The sequence below is a fragment of the Coregonus lavaretus genome (genome assembly GCF_964263955.1).
Source record: "Coregonus lavaretus genome assembly, chromosome: 18".
Classification (NCBI taxonomy): Eukaryota; Metazoa; Chordata; class Actinopteri; order Salmoniformes; family Salmonidae; genus Coregonus; species Coregonus lavaretus.
Window position 1 is genome coordinate 34368626 of NC_140005.1, and position 16312 is coordinate 34384937.

Below are 16312 nucleotides of genomic sequence, written 5' to 3' on the forward strand. Positions count from 1 at the left end.
CCAGACAACAGGCCCTCCGATTTGACACATTGAACTCTATCTGAGAAGTAGTTGGTGAACCAGGCGAGGCAGTCATTTGAGAAACCAAGGCTATTTAGTCTGCCAATAAGAATGCGGTGGTTGACAGAGTCGAAAGCCTTGGCCAGGTCGATGAAGACGGCTGCACAGTACTGTCTATTATCGATCGCGGTTATAATATCGTTTAGGACCTTGAGCATGGCTGAGGTGCACCCATGGCCAGCTTGGAAACCAGATTGCATAGCGGAGAAGGTACGGTGGGATTCGAAATGGTCGGTGATCTGTTTGTTAACTTGGCTTTCAAAAACTTTCGAAAGGCAGGGCAGGATGGATATAGGTCTGTAACAGTTTAGATCTAGAGTGTCACCCCCTTTGAAGAGGGGGATGACCGCGGCAGCTTTCCAATCTCTGGGGATCTCAGACGTTACGAAAGAGAGGTTGAACAGGCTAGTAATAGGGGTTGCGACAATTTCGGCTGCTAATTTTAGAAAGAAAGGATCCAGATTGTCTAGCCCAGATGATTTGTAGGGGTCCAGATTTTGCAGCTCTTTCAGAACATCAGCTGTCTGAATTTATGTGAATGAGAAGGGGAGGGGGGGGGGGCATGGGCAAGTTGCAGCGGAGGGTGCAGAGCTGGTGGCCGGGGTAGTGGTAGCCAGGTGGAAAGCATGGCCAGCCGTAGCAAAATGCTTGTTGAAATTCTCGATTATTGTAGATTTATTGGTGGTGATAGTGTTTCCTAGCCTCAGTGCAGTGGGCAGTTATGAGGAGGTGCTCTTATTCTCCATGGACTTTACGGTGTCCCAAAAGTTTTTGGAGTTAGTGCTACAGGATGTACATTTCTGTTTGAAAAAGCTAGCCTTTGCTTTCCTACCTGCTTGTGTATATTGGTTCCTAACTTCCCTGAAAAGTTGCATATCGCGCGGGCTATTCGATGCTAATGCAGTACGCCACAGGATGTTTTTGTGCTGGTCAAGGGCAGTCAAGTCTGAGGAGAACCAGGAGCTATATCTGTTCTTAGTTCTGAATTTTTTGAATGGGACATGCTTATTTAAGATTGAGAGGAAAGCACTTTTAAAGAACAATCAGGCATCCTCTACTGACGGAATGAGATCGATATCCATCCAGGATACCTGGGCCAGGTCAATTAGGAAGGCCTGCTTGCTAAAGTGTTTTAGGGAGCGTTTGACAGTGATGAGGGGTGGTCGTTTGACCGCAGACCCGTTACGGACGCAGGCAATAAGGCAGTGATCGCTGAGATCCTGGTTGAAGACAGCGGAGGTGTATTTAGAGGGTAAGTTAGTCAGGATGATATCTATGAGGGTGCCCATGTTTACGGATTTAGGGTTGTACCTGGTAGGTTCCTTGATAATTTGTGTGAGATTGAGGGCATCTAGTTTGGATTGTAGGATGGCCGGGGTGTGAAGCATATCCCAGTTTAGGTCACCAAGCAGTACGAACTCTGAGGATAGAAGGGGGGCAATCAATTCACATATGGTGTCCAGGGCACAGCTGGGGGCTGAGGGGGGTCTGTAGCAAGCGGCAACAGTGAGAGACTTATTTCTGGAAAGGTGGATTTTTAGAAGTAGGAGATCAAACTGTTTGGGCACAGACCTGGATAGTATGATAGAGCTCTGCAGGCTATCTCTACAGTAGATTGCAACTCCACCCCCTTTGGCAGTTCTATCTAGACGGAAAATGTTGTAGTTGGGGATAGAAATGTCTGAATTTTTGGTGGCCTTCCTAAGCCAGGATTCAGACACTGCTAGAACATCAGGGTTGGCGGAGTGTGCTAATGCAGTGAATAACTCAAACTTAGGAAGGAGGCTTCTGATGTTAACATGCAAAAAGCCAAGGCTTTTACGGTTACATAAGTCAATAAATGATAGTGCCTGGGGAGAAGGAGTGATACTGGGGGCTGCAGGGCCTGGGTTAACCTCTAAATCACCAGAGGAACAGAGGAACAGAGGAGGACTTTAGGCTTTAAGAACTGGTCTTCTAGTGTGTTGGGTACAGAGAATAAAGGGGGCAGATTTCCGGGCGTTGTAGAATAGATTCAGGGCATTATGTACAGACAAGGATATGGAATGATATGAGTACAGTGGATGTAAACCTAAGCGTTGGGTAACAATGAAAGAGATAGCATCACTGGAGGCACCGATTGAGCTGGTCTCCGTGTGTATGGGGGGTGGAACAAAGGAGCTATTTGAGGCAGTTTGAGAGGGACTTGGGGCTCTATAGTGAAATTGTATAATAAGAACTAACTGGAACGGCAATAGGCAAGGCATATTGACATGGGAGAGAGGCATAAAGCAATCACAGGTGTTATTTGAGAGAGCTAAGACAACAACTGGTAATGGCGATGAAAGTTTGGGCTGAGGCTAAACAGATAAAACAGGACAGGGTACCGTGTAAAGGAACAGTCCAGCAGGCATCAGCTGTGCAGCTGAGTGATCATAAGGTCCAGTGAACAGCAATGTGAGTCCGAGAGCAGTTCGAATTGGTGCTACAGCACAGGCGATCAGGAAGCACGGCTGTTGAATTGCGTATGCTAACGGGCCGGGGCTAGCAGATGGATCTTCGTGGTCTTCGCAACGGGAAGCCTGTTGAAACCACAGACGGCAGACCAGTCGTGATGGATCGGCGGGGCTCCGTGTCGACACTAGGAGGTCCCGTCCGGTTGACAGAGAGGTAGATAGCCAGGAGATGTGCCTGACTCGAGGCTAGCTCAAGGCTGATTAGCTAACCACAACATCCATTCGGTTGCAGCTAGCTAGTTGCGATGATCCGGTGTTAAAGGTCCAGTGATTCAGTGATTCCGGCAGAAAATCCGATATGTTTTGGGTCGATAAAGCGCTGTGCAGACAGTGCAGACTGGCCGATAATAGTCCAGGCTAGAGCTGGCTGGTAGGTAGTGCAGGCCACGGACAATGGTGGAAAAAAAACGCTAACGGTGGCTAATAGCAAGTAGCTAGTTAGCTGGCTACTCCCATCCGGTAGACAGAGAGGTAGATAGCCGGGATATGGGCCTGGCTCGAGGCTAGCTCAAGGCTAACTGGTGCTTGATTCGGGGGCAGTGGTGATTAGTCAACAGCAACATCCATTCGGTTGCGGCTAGCTGGTTGCGATCCAGTGTTAAGGTCCAGTGATTCAGTTATTCCGGCAGAAAATCCGATGTTCTGGGTGAAAACCGCTAACGGTGGCTAATAGCAAGTAGCTAGTTAGCTGGCTAGCTAGTTTCAACTGGAGATTCTAGATAAAAAGGTAAGTAAATAATAGAATCCGTTCCACATTGAGTGAGGCGGGTTGTAGGAAAGTATATTTAGTAGAAGAATGAAAAGTGTGATAGGGGAATATATACAACAAAATACAAAAAAATGAGAAAAACAGGCTATTTATAATAATAATAATATGCCATTTAGCAGACGCTTTTATCCAAAGCGACTTACAGTCATGCGTGCATACATTTTATTTTTATTGTGTATGGGTGGTCCCGGGGATCGAACCCACTACCTTGGCGTTACAAGCGCCGTGCTCTACCAGCTGAGCTACAGAGGACACACAAAAGTACACGACCGCACTGCTACGCCATCTTGGAATAACTATATAACGATTGGAGGGATGCGATACCATTCTTCCACAAGAAATTCCATCACACACACACACACCCTTTAAACCCCCTATGCTTCTTTGAGACCCCTCTTTCAAAGTCAATGAGATCTCTTCTTCTAGCCATGGTAGCCAAAATAATGGGCAACTGAGCATTTTTATATATGACCTTAAGTATAATGGGTGTTAATTGTTTAATTAAAGATGTTCTCTGGTATATTGTATACTTTTTAGCCAGTAGTTCTGAATGTAGCATCCACGAGCCAAAAGTGGTCCCTGAAAATTACGTACTACGTCACAAATGTGCAGATATGTACACCACATCATTGCCCTCTCTCTTGCTCAACTGTGTGTGCGTCTTGCTAGCTGTCACTTAAATAATGTGGGGCTGAAGCTCATTAGCTGAAACTCGAATTGCTAGGCGTCTGACCCAGGTGTCTGGGGGTAAATCTAGGTAAAATGGCGCCGCACAGCTTCCAGAAAACAGTCGCTTTCAAACTAGGGATTTTGTGGCTAATTGAGGTAAAACAGTAATTCTGCTCATAGATTTTGCATGTATGAACTACACATTGACACGTCCAGCCCAAAGCGGGAGGTTTAAAAAAAAATACTTTCTTAGTCGCTAAAGAACCAGAGCATGTCTTTAACTCAGGAACCACACCTGTGTGTAAGCACCTGTTTTCAGTATACTTATCTCTAATTTACTCAAGTGTTTCCTTTATTTTGGGAGTTTGTACTTAGTGTCAAATACTCTGAAACAGGCAGCTTTGAGTGTCTGGTTTTCAATTCAAGTACACTAATACTGTATATATATTTGTAATTAAATGAATGCTTGAGAAAAGAAAATAAAGCTATTTTGACGGAAGCAAATCTATAGGAAACTATTATTTGACTTAAAAAGCTTGAGGAACAACACAGGATATTAATCAAGCCGTGTCACAACACAGGTAGTGGAGTTGAGATTGCTTTCATCACGCTGAGTGACTACTAGCGATAGAGGGAAGAAACCTTAAATATATACAGAGTCAACGCTGAGAGAAATAACACTTTATAAAAGAAGACTTTTCTTTTGATAAGATGTCACTGCACAGAGGGGAAGCATTGATTTCTTGAGAAAACGCCTGGGGAAAAAAGATTAGAAATATTGATAACTGCAATGTGTATGGACAGAGAAGCCATGGCAATAAATAGAAAAAGAGATACAAATATAAAATAAAAAGTGAAAGAGGACCATTTAATGATCATCTATCTGTTTTGGGCTATTCTGCTGTAAATTGATTCAATATCCAGACTTGGCCCCATTACAGTTGGGCTGAACACATCTCAGCAGGAGGCAGAGCTCAGTCAGTCAGGTACATACAGTTCAGTTCTGTAGTTCTCTAGACTAGAGGCTCAGTCAGTCAGGTACATACAGTTCAGTTCTGTAGTTCTCTAGACTAGAGGCTCAGTCAGTCAGGTACATTCAGTTCTGTAGTTCTCTAGACTAGAGGCTCAGTCAGTCAGGTACATTCAGTTCTGTAGTTCTCTAGACTAGAGGCTCAGTCAGTCAGGTACATTCAGTTCTGTAGTTCTCTAGACTAGAGGCTCAGTCAGTCAGGTACATACAGTTCAGTTCTGTAGTTCTCTAGACTAGAGGCTCAGTCAGTCAGATACATACAGTTCAGTTCTGTAGTTCTCTAGACTAGAGGCTCAGTCAGTCAGGTACATACAGTTCAGTTCTGTAGTTCTCTAGACTAGAGGCTCAGTCAGTCAGGTACATACAGTTCAGTTCTGTAGTTCTCTAGACTAGAGGCTCAGTCAGTCAGGTACATACAGTTCAGTTCTGTAGTTCTCTAGACTAGAGGCTCAGTCAGTCAGGTACATACAGTTCAGTTCTGTAGTTCTCTAGACTAGAGGCTCAGTCAGTCAGGTACATACAGTTCAGTTCTGTAGTTCTCTAGACTAGAGGCTCAGTCAGTCAGGTACATTCAGTTCTGTAGTTCTCTAGACTAGAGGCTCAGTCAGTCAGGTACATTCAGTTCTGTAGTTCTCTAGACTAGAGGCTCAGTCAGTCAGGTACATACAGTTCAGTTCTGTAGTTTTCTAGACTAGACTATTCTAGACCCATGGTAAGGATCTGTGGTGTGTGCTGGGAACAATACCAGGACACTGAACAGTGTACAGTATATACAGTTGAAGTCGGAAGTTTACATACACTTAGGTTGGAGTCATTAAAATTCTTTTTTTCAACCACTCCACAAATTTCTTGTTAACAAACTATAGTTTTGGCAAGTCGGTTAGGACATCTACTTTGTGCATAACACAAGTAATTTTTCCAACAATTGTTTACAGACAGATTATTTCACTTATAATTCACTGTATCACAATTCCAGTGGGTCAGAAGTTTACATACACTAAGTTGACTGTGCCTTTAAACAGCTTGGAAAATTCCAGAAAATGATGTCACGGCTTTAGAAGTTTCTGATAGGCTAATTGACATTATTTGAGTCAATTGGAGGTGTACCTGTGGATGTATTTCAAGGCCTACCTTCAAACTCAGTGCCTCTTTGCTTGACATCATGGGAAAATCAAAAGAAATCAGCCAAGACCTCAGAAAAAAAGTTGTAGACCTCCACAAGTCTGGTTCATCCTTAGGAGCAATTTCCAAACGCTTGAAGGTACCACGTTCATCTGTACAAACAATAGTATGCAAGTATAAACACCATGGGACCACGCAGCCGTCATACCGCTCAGGAAGGAGACGCGTTCTGTCTCCTAGAGATGAACGTACTTTGGTGCGAAAAGTGCAAATCAATCCCAGAACAACAGCAAAGGACCTTGTGAAGATGCTGGAGGAAACAGGTACAAAAGTATCTATATCCACAGTAAAATTAGTCCTATGTCAACATAACCTGAAATTCCGCTCAGCAAGGAAGAAGCCACTGCTCCAAAACTGCCATAAAAAAGCCAGACTATGGTTTGCAACTGCACATGGGGAAAAATATCGTACTTTTTGGAGAAATGTCCTCTGGTCTGATGAAACAAAAATAGAACTGTTTGGCCATAATGACCATCGTTATGTTTGGAGGAAAAAGGGGGTTCTTGCAAACCGAAGCACACCATCCCAACCGTGAAGCATGGTGGGTGTGCTTTGCTGCAGGAGGGACTGGTGCACTTCACAAAATAGATGGCATCATGAGGAAGGAAAATTATGTGGATATATACATCTCAAGACATCAGTCAGGAAGTTAAAGCTTGGTTGCAAATGGGTCTTCCAAATGGACAATGACCCCAAGCATACTTCCAAAGTTGTGACAAAATGGCTTAAGGACAACAAAGTCAAGGTATTGGCCATCACAAAGCCCTGACCTCAATCCTATAGAAAATTTGTGGGCAGAACTGAAAAAGCGTGTGCGAGCAAGGAGGCCTACAAACCAGACTCAGTTACACTAGCTCTGTCAGGAGGAATGGGCCAAAATTCACCCAACTTATTGTGGGAAGCTTGTGGAAGGCTACCCGAAACATTTGACCCAAGTTAAACAATTTAAAGGTAATGCTACCAAATACTAATTGAGTGTATGTAAACTTCTGACCCAGTGGGAATGTGATTAAATAAATAAAAGCTTAAATAAATCATTCTCTCTACTATTATTCTGACATTTCACATTCTTAAAATGAAGTGGTGATCCTAACTGACCTAAGACAGGGAATTTTTACTAGGATTAAATGTCAGGAATTGTGAAAAACTGAGTTTAAATGTATTTGGCTAAGGTGTATGTAAACTTCAGATGAAACTGTATTTCAAAATCATAATTTTTTTGTGTGATTATACTTATTTGTTTTTCAAAACACAGAAGACCGAAAACAATATTATGGTACAATTTGAACCTGAATATCATTCTAATGATTTAAGAGCAATACTCGGTTGGAATATGGCGAATGTCAACCCGAATAACACATGAGCTGGTCCCCATGTCTGATGCAGTGCTGTCCAAAATACAGTATTACTCCATTCAGGATCTTTACCTAAATATCCTCTAGTAGAGTTTCTTCTGGGTGCAAAGCATTAACCATCTCCCATCTAATCTTCATAACAGGATTACCGCCACACTTAAAAACCAATGCACCCAACTAAAACACTTAAACACATCCAACTAGCAGTGGATCCCACTTTATACCCTCCTCCATAAAAAGATAGCTAATACCTTATGAATAACACCCATTCATCCCAACTAATGTGAGAAAGCAAACAAATAACCTCAACATGATAATAATGCTATCCATAAGGGTATTAGTGAGAGACTGTCAATGTAATAGGAGCATTAACCATCTCCCATCTAATCTTCATAACAGGATTACCGCCACACTTAAAAACCAACGCACCCAACTAAAACACTTAAACACATCCAACTACCAGTGGATCCCACTTTATACCCTCCTCCATAAAAAGATAGCTAATACCTTATGAATAACACCCATTCATCCCAACTAATGTGAGAAAGCAAACAAATAACCTCAACATGATAATAATGCTATCCATAAGGGTATTAGTGAGAGACTGTCAATGTAATAGGAGCTATTCAAACTCGTCAGACATCAGAGGTATGATCAAAACTAAAAATGTTGGGTGGGTCTGGCCGGTGTGTGTGTCCAGTAATGAGTGTGTCGGTCCTGCGCCGTCACCTGTCTGCTCCCCATTAACGCCTGATGAGGATCTAACGCTGCGTTTGGCTCTTCTCTCACATGTGAAACTACGTACTCAGACAGCCCCTCTAATGTGGTTAGCACTTGGCAAAGAACAGGAGTTCTTTATTCCTAATCATGGAGAAAGTATTGATATTATATCTGGGCTGTCATATTTTATTAGCTGGACGCCGGCTACAGTAGCCTAGCCTAACCTAGCGGCTCAGACTGGGGGCTGTGCTGTAGGGAGGAGGTCAGTCAGAGAGAGGGGGTTGAGGTGTGTAGATGGACCCAGACCAGGCAGGGAGATGAGAAGAGATTGGGCCTGACCCCCCAGGTGAGATCCCGGCCCCACGTTGGCTTCTAGATCAAAAAACGAGGTAGAAACTGACGTTAGAGCTGATATCTCTAAATCTATGGTGGCATCTCACTGCTCTCAGAGTGTGGAGGAGATAGGGGGAGGTCACTGCAGTCAGTCCAACAGAGAAAAAAACTCCACTTTGAACAAGTCGGTAATCCATTTCTCGAGTAGAAAAATACTAAAAATAGAAATGGGGTTCTGTTGAGAATTAATAAATGGGAATGTTTGATTCTTGCTTCACGAGCCAAAGTTTGACCTCAATGAAAATTGGGGCTTCTTACGGGGAGAGATTAAAATGAATTAGCTCTCTTTGCTTGAGATGGTAGGAGGGAGAAATTCAATGTGAGCAGGAGGAGATCATTGTGAAATAGAACACTACGTCTTCCTCAGTGACATATTATCAATCTAATCCTTTTTTTAAACATTTCGTATTACAACAGATTATGGGGGAGGAGGTTTGGTTTGTGGACAAAATACTAATTCCTTAATGCCAAAGCTTGGCATGTAATCTGTGGGAATGTTTTCTAACTAATAGGCTATGTTTAACCTTCAAAAAGAAGCAATATGTTTGAGAGACAGAAAGTGGTGGGAGAAAGGTATTATTAAATGGAAGCTGTGACTAAATTGAACTGTCTGGCCCCCCAGAGCAGTCCGAACACAATAGAGCCTAATTTTAGATGTAATCCCCCTCTGGGAAGTCTGGGATACCATATCTTAAAAGCCTTTTTAATTCAATTAAACTGGGGTTATAGTATGTCTACATTATGAAGACATCTTCTACTGGTTTCTCATTAATGCTGCTGTATGTATGTTGACAGTGGAAGGAAAGGCTTGATGTTGGGATGCTGTGCGCTAAACTACTGTGTTTTGGCTCGCTGGTCAGTCCTGTTTGGTTTGCTTGCATTGAAGCATCTTCAATTCAACTTGAGCATGAGGTCTCGCCTTCCTACACCATCTTCAACCACACTAACAACAAGGGTATTTTGATGATATAGTGGCTATGCTGTTATGCTTACTGAATTGAGATTCCATGTCAATATAAAATAGTGCTTGTTATAACAAGAAACCTCCACACTTATAGGATACAATGAACATTCCAATGATCTATTATTGTAGCTTTTAGCCAACAATTTACATCAGAACATTTAGATAGGAATCAACAGGGGATTTTAAAATGACAGTAATTTTTGTATTTATTAAGGCAGCAGCTACTCTTATTAGGCAGCAGCTACTCTTCCTGGGGTCCAAACAAGATTAAGGCAGTTACATCAAAAAATGGTTTCAATAAAACAGTACATAATACAACACATTATTACACCACTACTCTACCACTACATATCTACAATATAACATGTATAATACCACAATGTAACAATATTACATTACAATGTACAGTACGTGTGTGTAGAGTGCGTGTGTGCGTATGCGTGTTTGTGTTAGCATGTGTCTCTTCACAGTCTGCATTGTACCATAAGGTGTAGATTTATCTGTTTTTTATCTTGATTTTACTGCTTCCTTGAGTTACTTGATGTGGAATAGAGTTCCATGTAGTCATGGCTCTGTGTAGTACTGTGCGTTTTCCAGTCTGTTCTGGACATGGGGACTGTGAAGAGACCCCTGGTGGCATGTCTTGTGGGGTGTGCATGGGTTTCTGAGCTGTGTGCTAGTCATTTGAACAGACAGCGCAGTGCTTTCAGCATGTCAATACCTCTAACAAAGACAAGTAGTGATGCAGTCAATCTCTCCTCTACTTAGAGCCAGGTGAGATTGACATGCATGTTATTGATGTTAGCTCTCCAAGTACATTTAAGGGCCAGGCATGCTGCTTTGTTCTGGGCCAACTGTAATTTGCCTATGTCCCTCTTTGTGGCACTTGACCATATGATTGGGCAGTAATCCAGGTGCAATAAAACTAGGGCCTGTAGGACTTGTTTTGTTGATAGCAATGTGAAGAAAGCAGAGCAGCGCTTTATTACAGACAGACCTCTCCCCATTTTAGCTACTGTTGCATCAATATGCTTTGACCATGACAGTTTACAATCCAGGGTTACACCAAGCAGTTTAGTCTCCTCAATTTGCTCAATTTCCACATGATTCATTACAAGATTGAGTTGAGGTTTAGACAGCTGCCCTAGGGAATGCCCAACTCTACCTGGATTATGTTGGAGAGGCTTCCATTAAAGAACACCCTCTGTGTTCTGTTAGACAGGTAACTTTCGATACATGATATAGCAGAGGACGTAAAGCCATAACACATGTTTTTTTCAGCAGCAGACTATGATCGATACTGTCCCACAATTCTTATTATCAGTCATTTGCCGTACATGTTGAGTACCCTTCCCTATAAGCGTGTTAAAAGTCAGTTGTAATTTGTTTACGGTGAAATAGCATTGTATCTGGTCTAACACTATTTTTTCCAAAAGTTTACTACGGGTTGGTAGCAGGCTGATTGGTTGGCTGTTTGAACCAGTAAAGGGTGCTTTGCTATTCTTGGGTAGCGGAATGACTTTTATTTCCCTCCAGGCCTGAGGGTACACAGGTTCCTGTTAGCTTAGATGTATCTCGTTATACAAGCCCCTAACTATTTGTCAATTACCCAAGCTAATTATCTGCCAGACACTCAGGTGTCTTCCTAGTGTTGTGTGTGTGTGTGTGAGAGAGAGAGAGAGAGAGAGAGAGAGAGAGAGAGAGAGAGAGAGAGAGAGAGAGAGAGAGAGAGAGAGAGAGAGAGAGAGAGGGGGGATGGAGCTGGAGGCAGCGAGTCTAAACTATGGGAATATGTATGTGGAACAAGAATTCATTACACTCATTTGAGATAACAAGTGCTTGTGGTTTTAATTGACTTAATCAACAAATAGAATTAATCAGAGATTTCTAATTAATGGTAATTGATTGAATATCCACTGGGTCACTGTCAGAGTTAAATCCCTGTTTCTGTTCCTTTCTACTGGAGGGCGTCTCGTCTGTTCTTGGCGTCTCCATCTTGTCCGCATGTATTAAAAATGGACAGACTGAGGATATAAAGGATAGCAGGAGATCTGTCGATATGTTATTTTACAGAACAACAAACAACATTCTGCGACATACACTCTGATCAAAACAACAAGAGAACACAATGTCTCCGCTAGTCTTATTGAACCGCTGTCTGTAAAATGTTGCTATTTTGAGGTCTCTTTAAAAGTGTTATAATGTCATATCATGGAGTAATACTTCTCTCTGAAAATTCTAGTGGATTTTATTAAGGGAAATGTAACCAAAATCTCGCCCTTGAAGTTACAGTTGTAGGATCTTAATTTGACCAGTATTTTCGCTGCAAAATAATCCTGCAGCAACAGGATTTGAACGTTTAGTCCATGGCATTGCTTGATCTGTGGTTAGGCTATTAGCTGGCCAAAATGATCCTACATGAAAAGTGTAATACTGTTAATATAACCATGTGTTAGTGCAGGTTTTCTGTGAATGTATGTAAATCATGAAGCTCATCTGTATTTCCTGCGGTGTAGGAAAATTATCAACAACAAAGTGATCAAATTAAGATCATACACCTGTAGTTGCATATACAGTATGGTTTTAATATCACAGATAGTCAAGTTCTCACAAGTTTTCACTATGCACTATATCACCGTTTTTTAAAACTCATGTAGGGCCGGTTTCCCAGACACAGATTAAGCCTAGTCCAGGACTAAATAGCACTCTCAGTGGAGATTCTCCATTGAAATAACTTTTTAGTCCAGGACTAGGCTTAATCTCTGTTTAAGCAACCATCCCATGTTGAGTAATCAAATTAAGATCCTGCACCTCTACTGTAGACCTGCTTTTATGTAAAGAGGATGCATGGAGAGACAGTAGAGAGAGAGATGCATACTTGGGAGGTCTCCATTTGCCTGTGCTGTGATTACTGTACCTGCTCTGATAGGGCTGGGTCTGCAACCTGCTACAGCTTAATACAGTACACAAGATGGATCATGCCCAGTGATAGAGTCCTGACTCCTGAGGAGGATGTGATGAGCTCTGAATAGTCATCTCTAATAGTCATTTCTAACAGCCTCTATATTGTGTTTCCAGCTCGACTGGGGCCGCATATTACCAGACAGTTGATCATAAGATTCCTTTATTAAAAACCATCTGATAAGTGTAGCTATACCATCTGTCCGTCTATCTGTGGCTGTGGGCTTGACAGTTCAGTTCATTTGAGAGATGGCTGTTTTGTTTTTTGTTGTGTTTTTTTGGTTGGGCTTTCTGATATCTGGATAAGGACAATAGAGCTTCTTGGAGAGAGGCCAGCACTGACTGGTAGCCCTTCCCAACGCTCGGCCTGAAACGGACTCATTGTATGGTTCTCTCTCTGCATACAGGGAGAAAGCAGACAGACCACTCCACTGCTCCATGTATTTGGAAAAGCTTTTTAGCAAATATTGGCAGACTATACCCCTAGCCTCTATGTCAATAAGGCTAGGACTCAATAGGGAGAAGAAATCAGTTCATGAAACCCAGCAATGCAGAAAGAATGAGGCCGGAGGAGTTTTGAAGAGGGAGTTTGAAAATGTAAAAAGCTTGATATTCCAGTGCCCATTTAGCATGATGCTATTGGCCATAGTTTTAGCTTTCTAATCTAACAGTGTGGAGTAGTACTGTAGCTGATACTGATATGAGATGTATTTACTTTTCTTGACTTACCTTTAGGTACATAAGAACCAGTCTGAGAGAGAAATAAGCAACTTTAGGATCTACTTGTACCCAATGCAATGAGCCTGTAGTGTGTCTGAATGTGTATCCACAATATGGTTGTATCTCAAATGGCAGCATGCGCCCTGGTCAAAAGTAAAGCACTGTATAGGGATTAGGGTGCCATTTGGGACGCAGTTAATGTGTGTATTTTTCAGTCATCTGTCAGTTGTTGAGGGCCACTGACTCTCTAAACCGATGGCTGTTGTACTTTGTACAGGGTAACTTTATCACTGACAACAACCATCCCCCTTCCTCTCAGAACACAGCCATTGCATTTTGCAATCACATTACCTGTTTAAAAAGAACAGGGAGGCCTGTAAATATATGCTAAAACGGGGTGGAAACTGCTGAGAAAAATCCAATTTAAATGTAATAGTGTTTAATATTTATTGGGTAATGTAAAGAAAATGTAAGGGAATGCTTTGCAGAGCAAGCAGGATTTACATAAATTGTTCTCCCAATGTTTTTGTCCTATTGCACACAGACAGGAAGGAGCATTGGTTCTCTAGTCACTATGCCATCGCTGCATATTTAAAAAGGGGGGTCTTGGCCTGGGCCACACACACACACACACACACACACACACACACACACACACACACACACACACACACACACACACACACACACACACACACACTGGTGTTTCACTGTTTAAGAAGGTGTTAGTATGTGTTGTGGTTGTTGCAGTTGCATTACACGTGACCTCATACCACCACACGCTGCAGCAGCTAGCATATTAAAGTTAAAGCAGCCTACAGTGGGGGCTTTGCCCTTTTAATGTTGAATATTTCTCCTGTTTATGGCAGGCATAAAAGGGAGTAGGAGCCTGATTTACATACAATCCTGACAGGGCATATTGTTGTGGGGACCTCATCAGTGGCGTAGGGGGGTAGTCAGGGGCGTAGTGAGGGTAGTCCCTGGTCGACCCCTGAAGTGTGTCTGTGGAGGGAAAAGGAGAGTCTTGGGGTTGTGTCTCAAATGGTACCCTATTCCCTATTTAGTACACCTCTTTGACCAGGTCCCATAGGGCCCTGGGCAAAAGTAGTGCACTATATAGGGAATAGGGTACCATTTGGGACGCCGACGGGTTCTGGGTTGCATTAAGCTACATCTAAGCAAAACAGCAGCAGCAGTAGTAGGAGCAGTAGGGAAAAGAGGCTTTAAAGAGAATAATAAAATGCTAATTTTAAAATCACACATTTGTAGGCTTTACAGAGAGAGGAAAAATATACGATAGCCATGTTCAATTAAGTTCATTAGCAGGTTTTTGGCTGTTAATGGTTTGACAGCTTCGTCTAACTCTTTGAACTATAAAGACTCGTACACACATGCTGGTATTCATGACTTCTTCTCCTGAGTCCCCCACTCCCCACCATGGTGCCAATTAATATGGTTACAAAGGCTACTGTAACTACTCTTAAAACCTACTGTACACTATGGGAAGTTGTGAACAATGGACTCTAAAGGAGTACTCAGAACTTTTTACATTTTTATGTTGACTTTCTCTCTCTCTCTCTTTCTCTCTTTTTCTCTCTCTCTCTCGCTCCCTCTCCTCCTCCTCTCTCTCTCTCCCTCTCCCCCTCCCCCCTCTCTCTGGCCCTCCCCTCTCTAGTCTCTGTGTCTGGAGGTGCGTGGAAGGCGTAAGGGTGTGTCCTCTGTACTGAGGTTGTGCCAGCGGCTGCAGGAGCAGCAGAGTGGTTTAGACTCAGACCAACAGGCCCTGCAGCTTCAGCTGCTCACTGTCAACCTGGAGCGCCGCTGGGAGGCCATCGTCATGCAGGTGCTGCAGTGGCAGACACGCCTCCGTAGGGCCCTGGGGACAGATCAGGTGAGACCTCAGACATGCCCTGCATGGTACCATACGGTTCTAATACTGTTAAGATACTGACCTGACACAATGGGTGAAGCGAGTGGAACTCAATAATGGTATTAGCAATATACAGTATATGCAATATATACTGTACCTCTCAGACCAGATGAGACCTCAGCCCAGCCTGGATGGCACAAATCGGTTCATACAAGTCTGACTGTAAAGATACCTAGACCAGGGATGGGTGATTCCAGTCCTCAAGGGACCTTGGGTGTCTGCTGCTTTTCTCACTTAAATATAGTAATATGATATGCCATTTAGCAGACACTTTTATCCAAAGCGACTTACAGTCATTCGTGCATACATTTTTATGTATGGGTGGTCCCGGGGATCGAACCCACTACCCTGGCATTACAAGCGCCGTGCTCTACCAATTGAGCTACACTTAATTGCAGAATTTACCACTTATATACAGCTGGTCACGTGAATATACTTTGTACACAGGGTGGCAGGTAGCCTAGTAACCGAAAGTTTGCTGGTTCGAATCCCCGAGCTGACTAGGTGACAAATATGTAGATGTGCCCTTGAGCAAGGCACTTAACCCTAATTGCTCCTGTAAGTCGCTCTGAATAAGAGCGTCGACTAAAATGGACGTTTATATACTAGTAGCTAGCAATACATTCCGTTTCAGTCATAAAGGTTCAGTTTATGCCCTCTGAAGGAACTCCCCAACTCTAGAATTAGCTATTTATGAGTTGTATTATTCCTCTCAAAGTGAGCTGTCCAGGAATAAGTTATTTAGGCCAGATAAATAGAAGGTAATGCAGTGCCTGGTAATAAAGTACTGCACTGTAACTATAATGGAGTAATAATAGTGATGTATACGGCAGGGAAAGTGGCTGTGGTACATTTGGATATATGGGCTACGTACCAAATGGCACCCTTTTCCTATAGTGAGCTACTTTTGACCAGGGCCCATAGGAATGGGGTGCTATTTGGTACGCAGCCTTGGATATATGAAAGGAGGGGGATGGCGGCTGGTTGGAGAGGATCCCTTCCCATCTGACTGAACCCAGCACTGAACCCACTCCATCAGCAGGTGGTGTTGCCAAAGAATCATT

The 16312-nt window shown here is 42.9% G+C and overlaps 1 protein-coding gene across 1 annotated transcript in view; it reads left to right on the top strand.

Moving 5' to 3' along the window:
• Window positions 1–16312, top strand: part of LOC311145639 (A-kinase anchor protein 6-like) — a gene marked incomplete at its 5' end in the record, with an annotated part of 103497 nt that overhangs the window by 77838 nt on the left and 9347 nt on the right. Inside the window, one exon of the mRNA XM_084181906.1 lies at window positions 14994–15209. Coding sequence (XP_084038032.1) covers window positions 14994–15209 — 216 coding nt within the window. The remainder of the gene's footprint in view (window positions 1–14993; window positions 15210–16312) is intronic.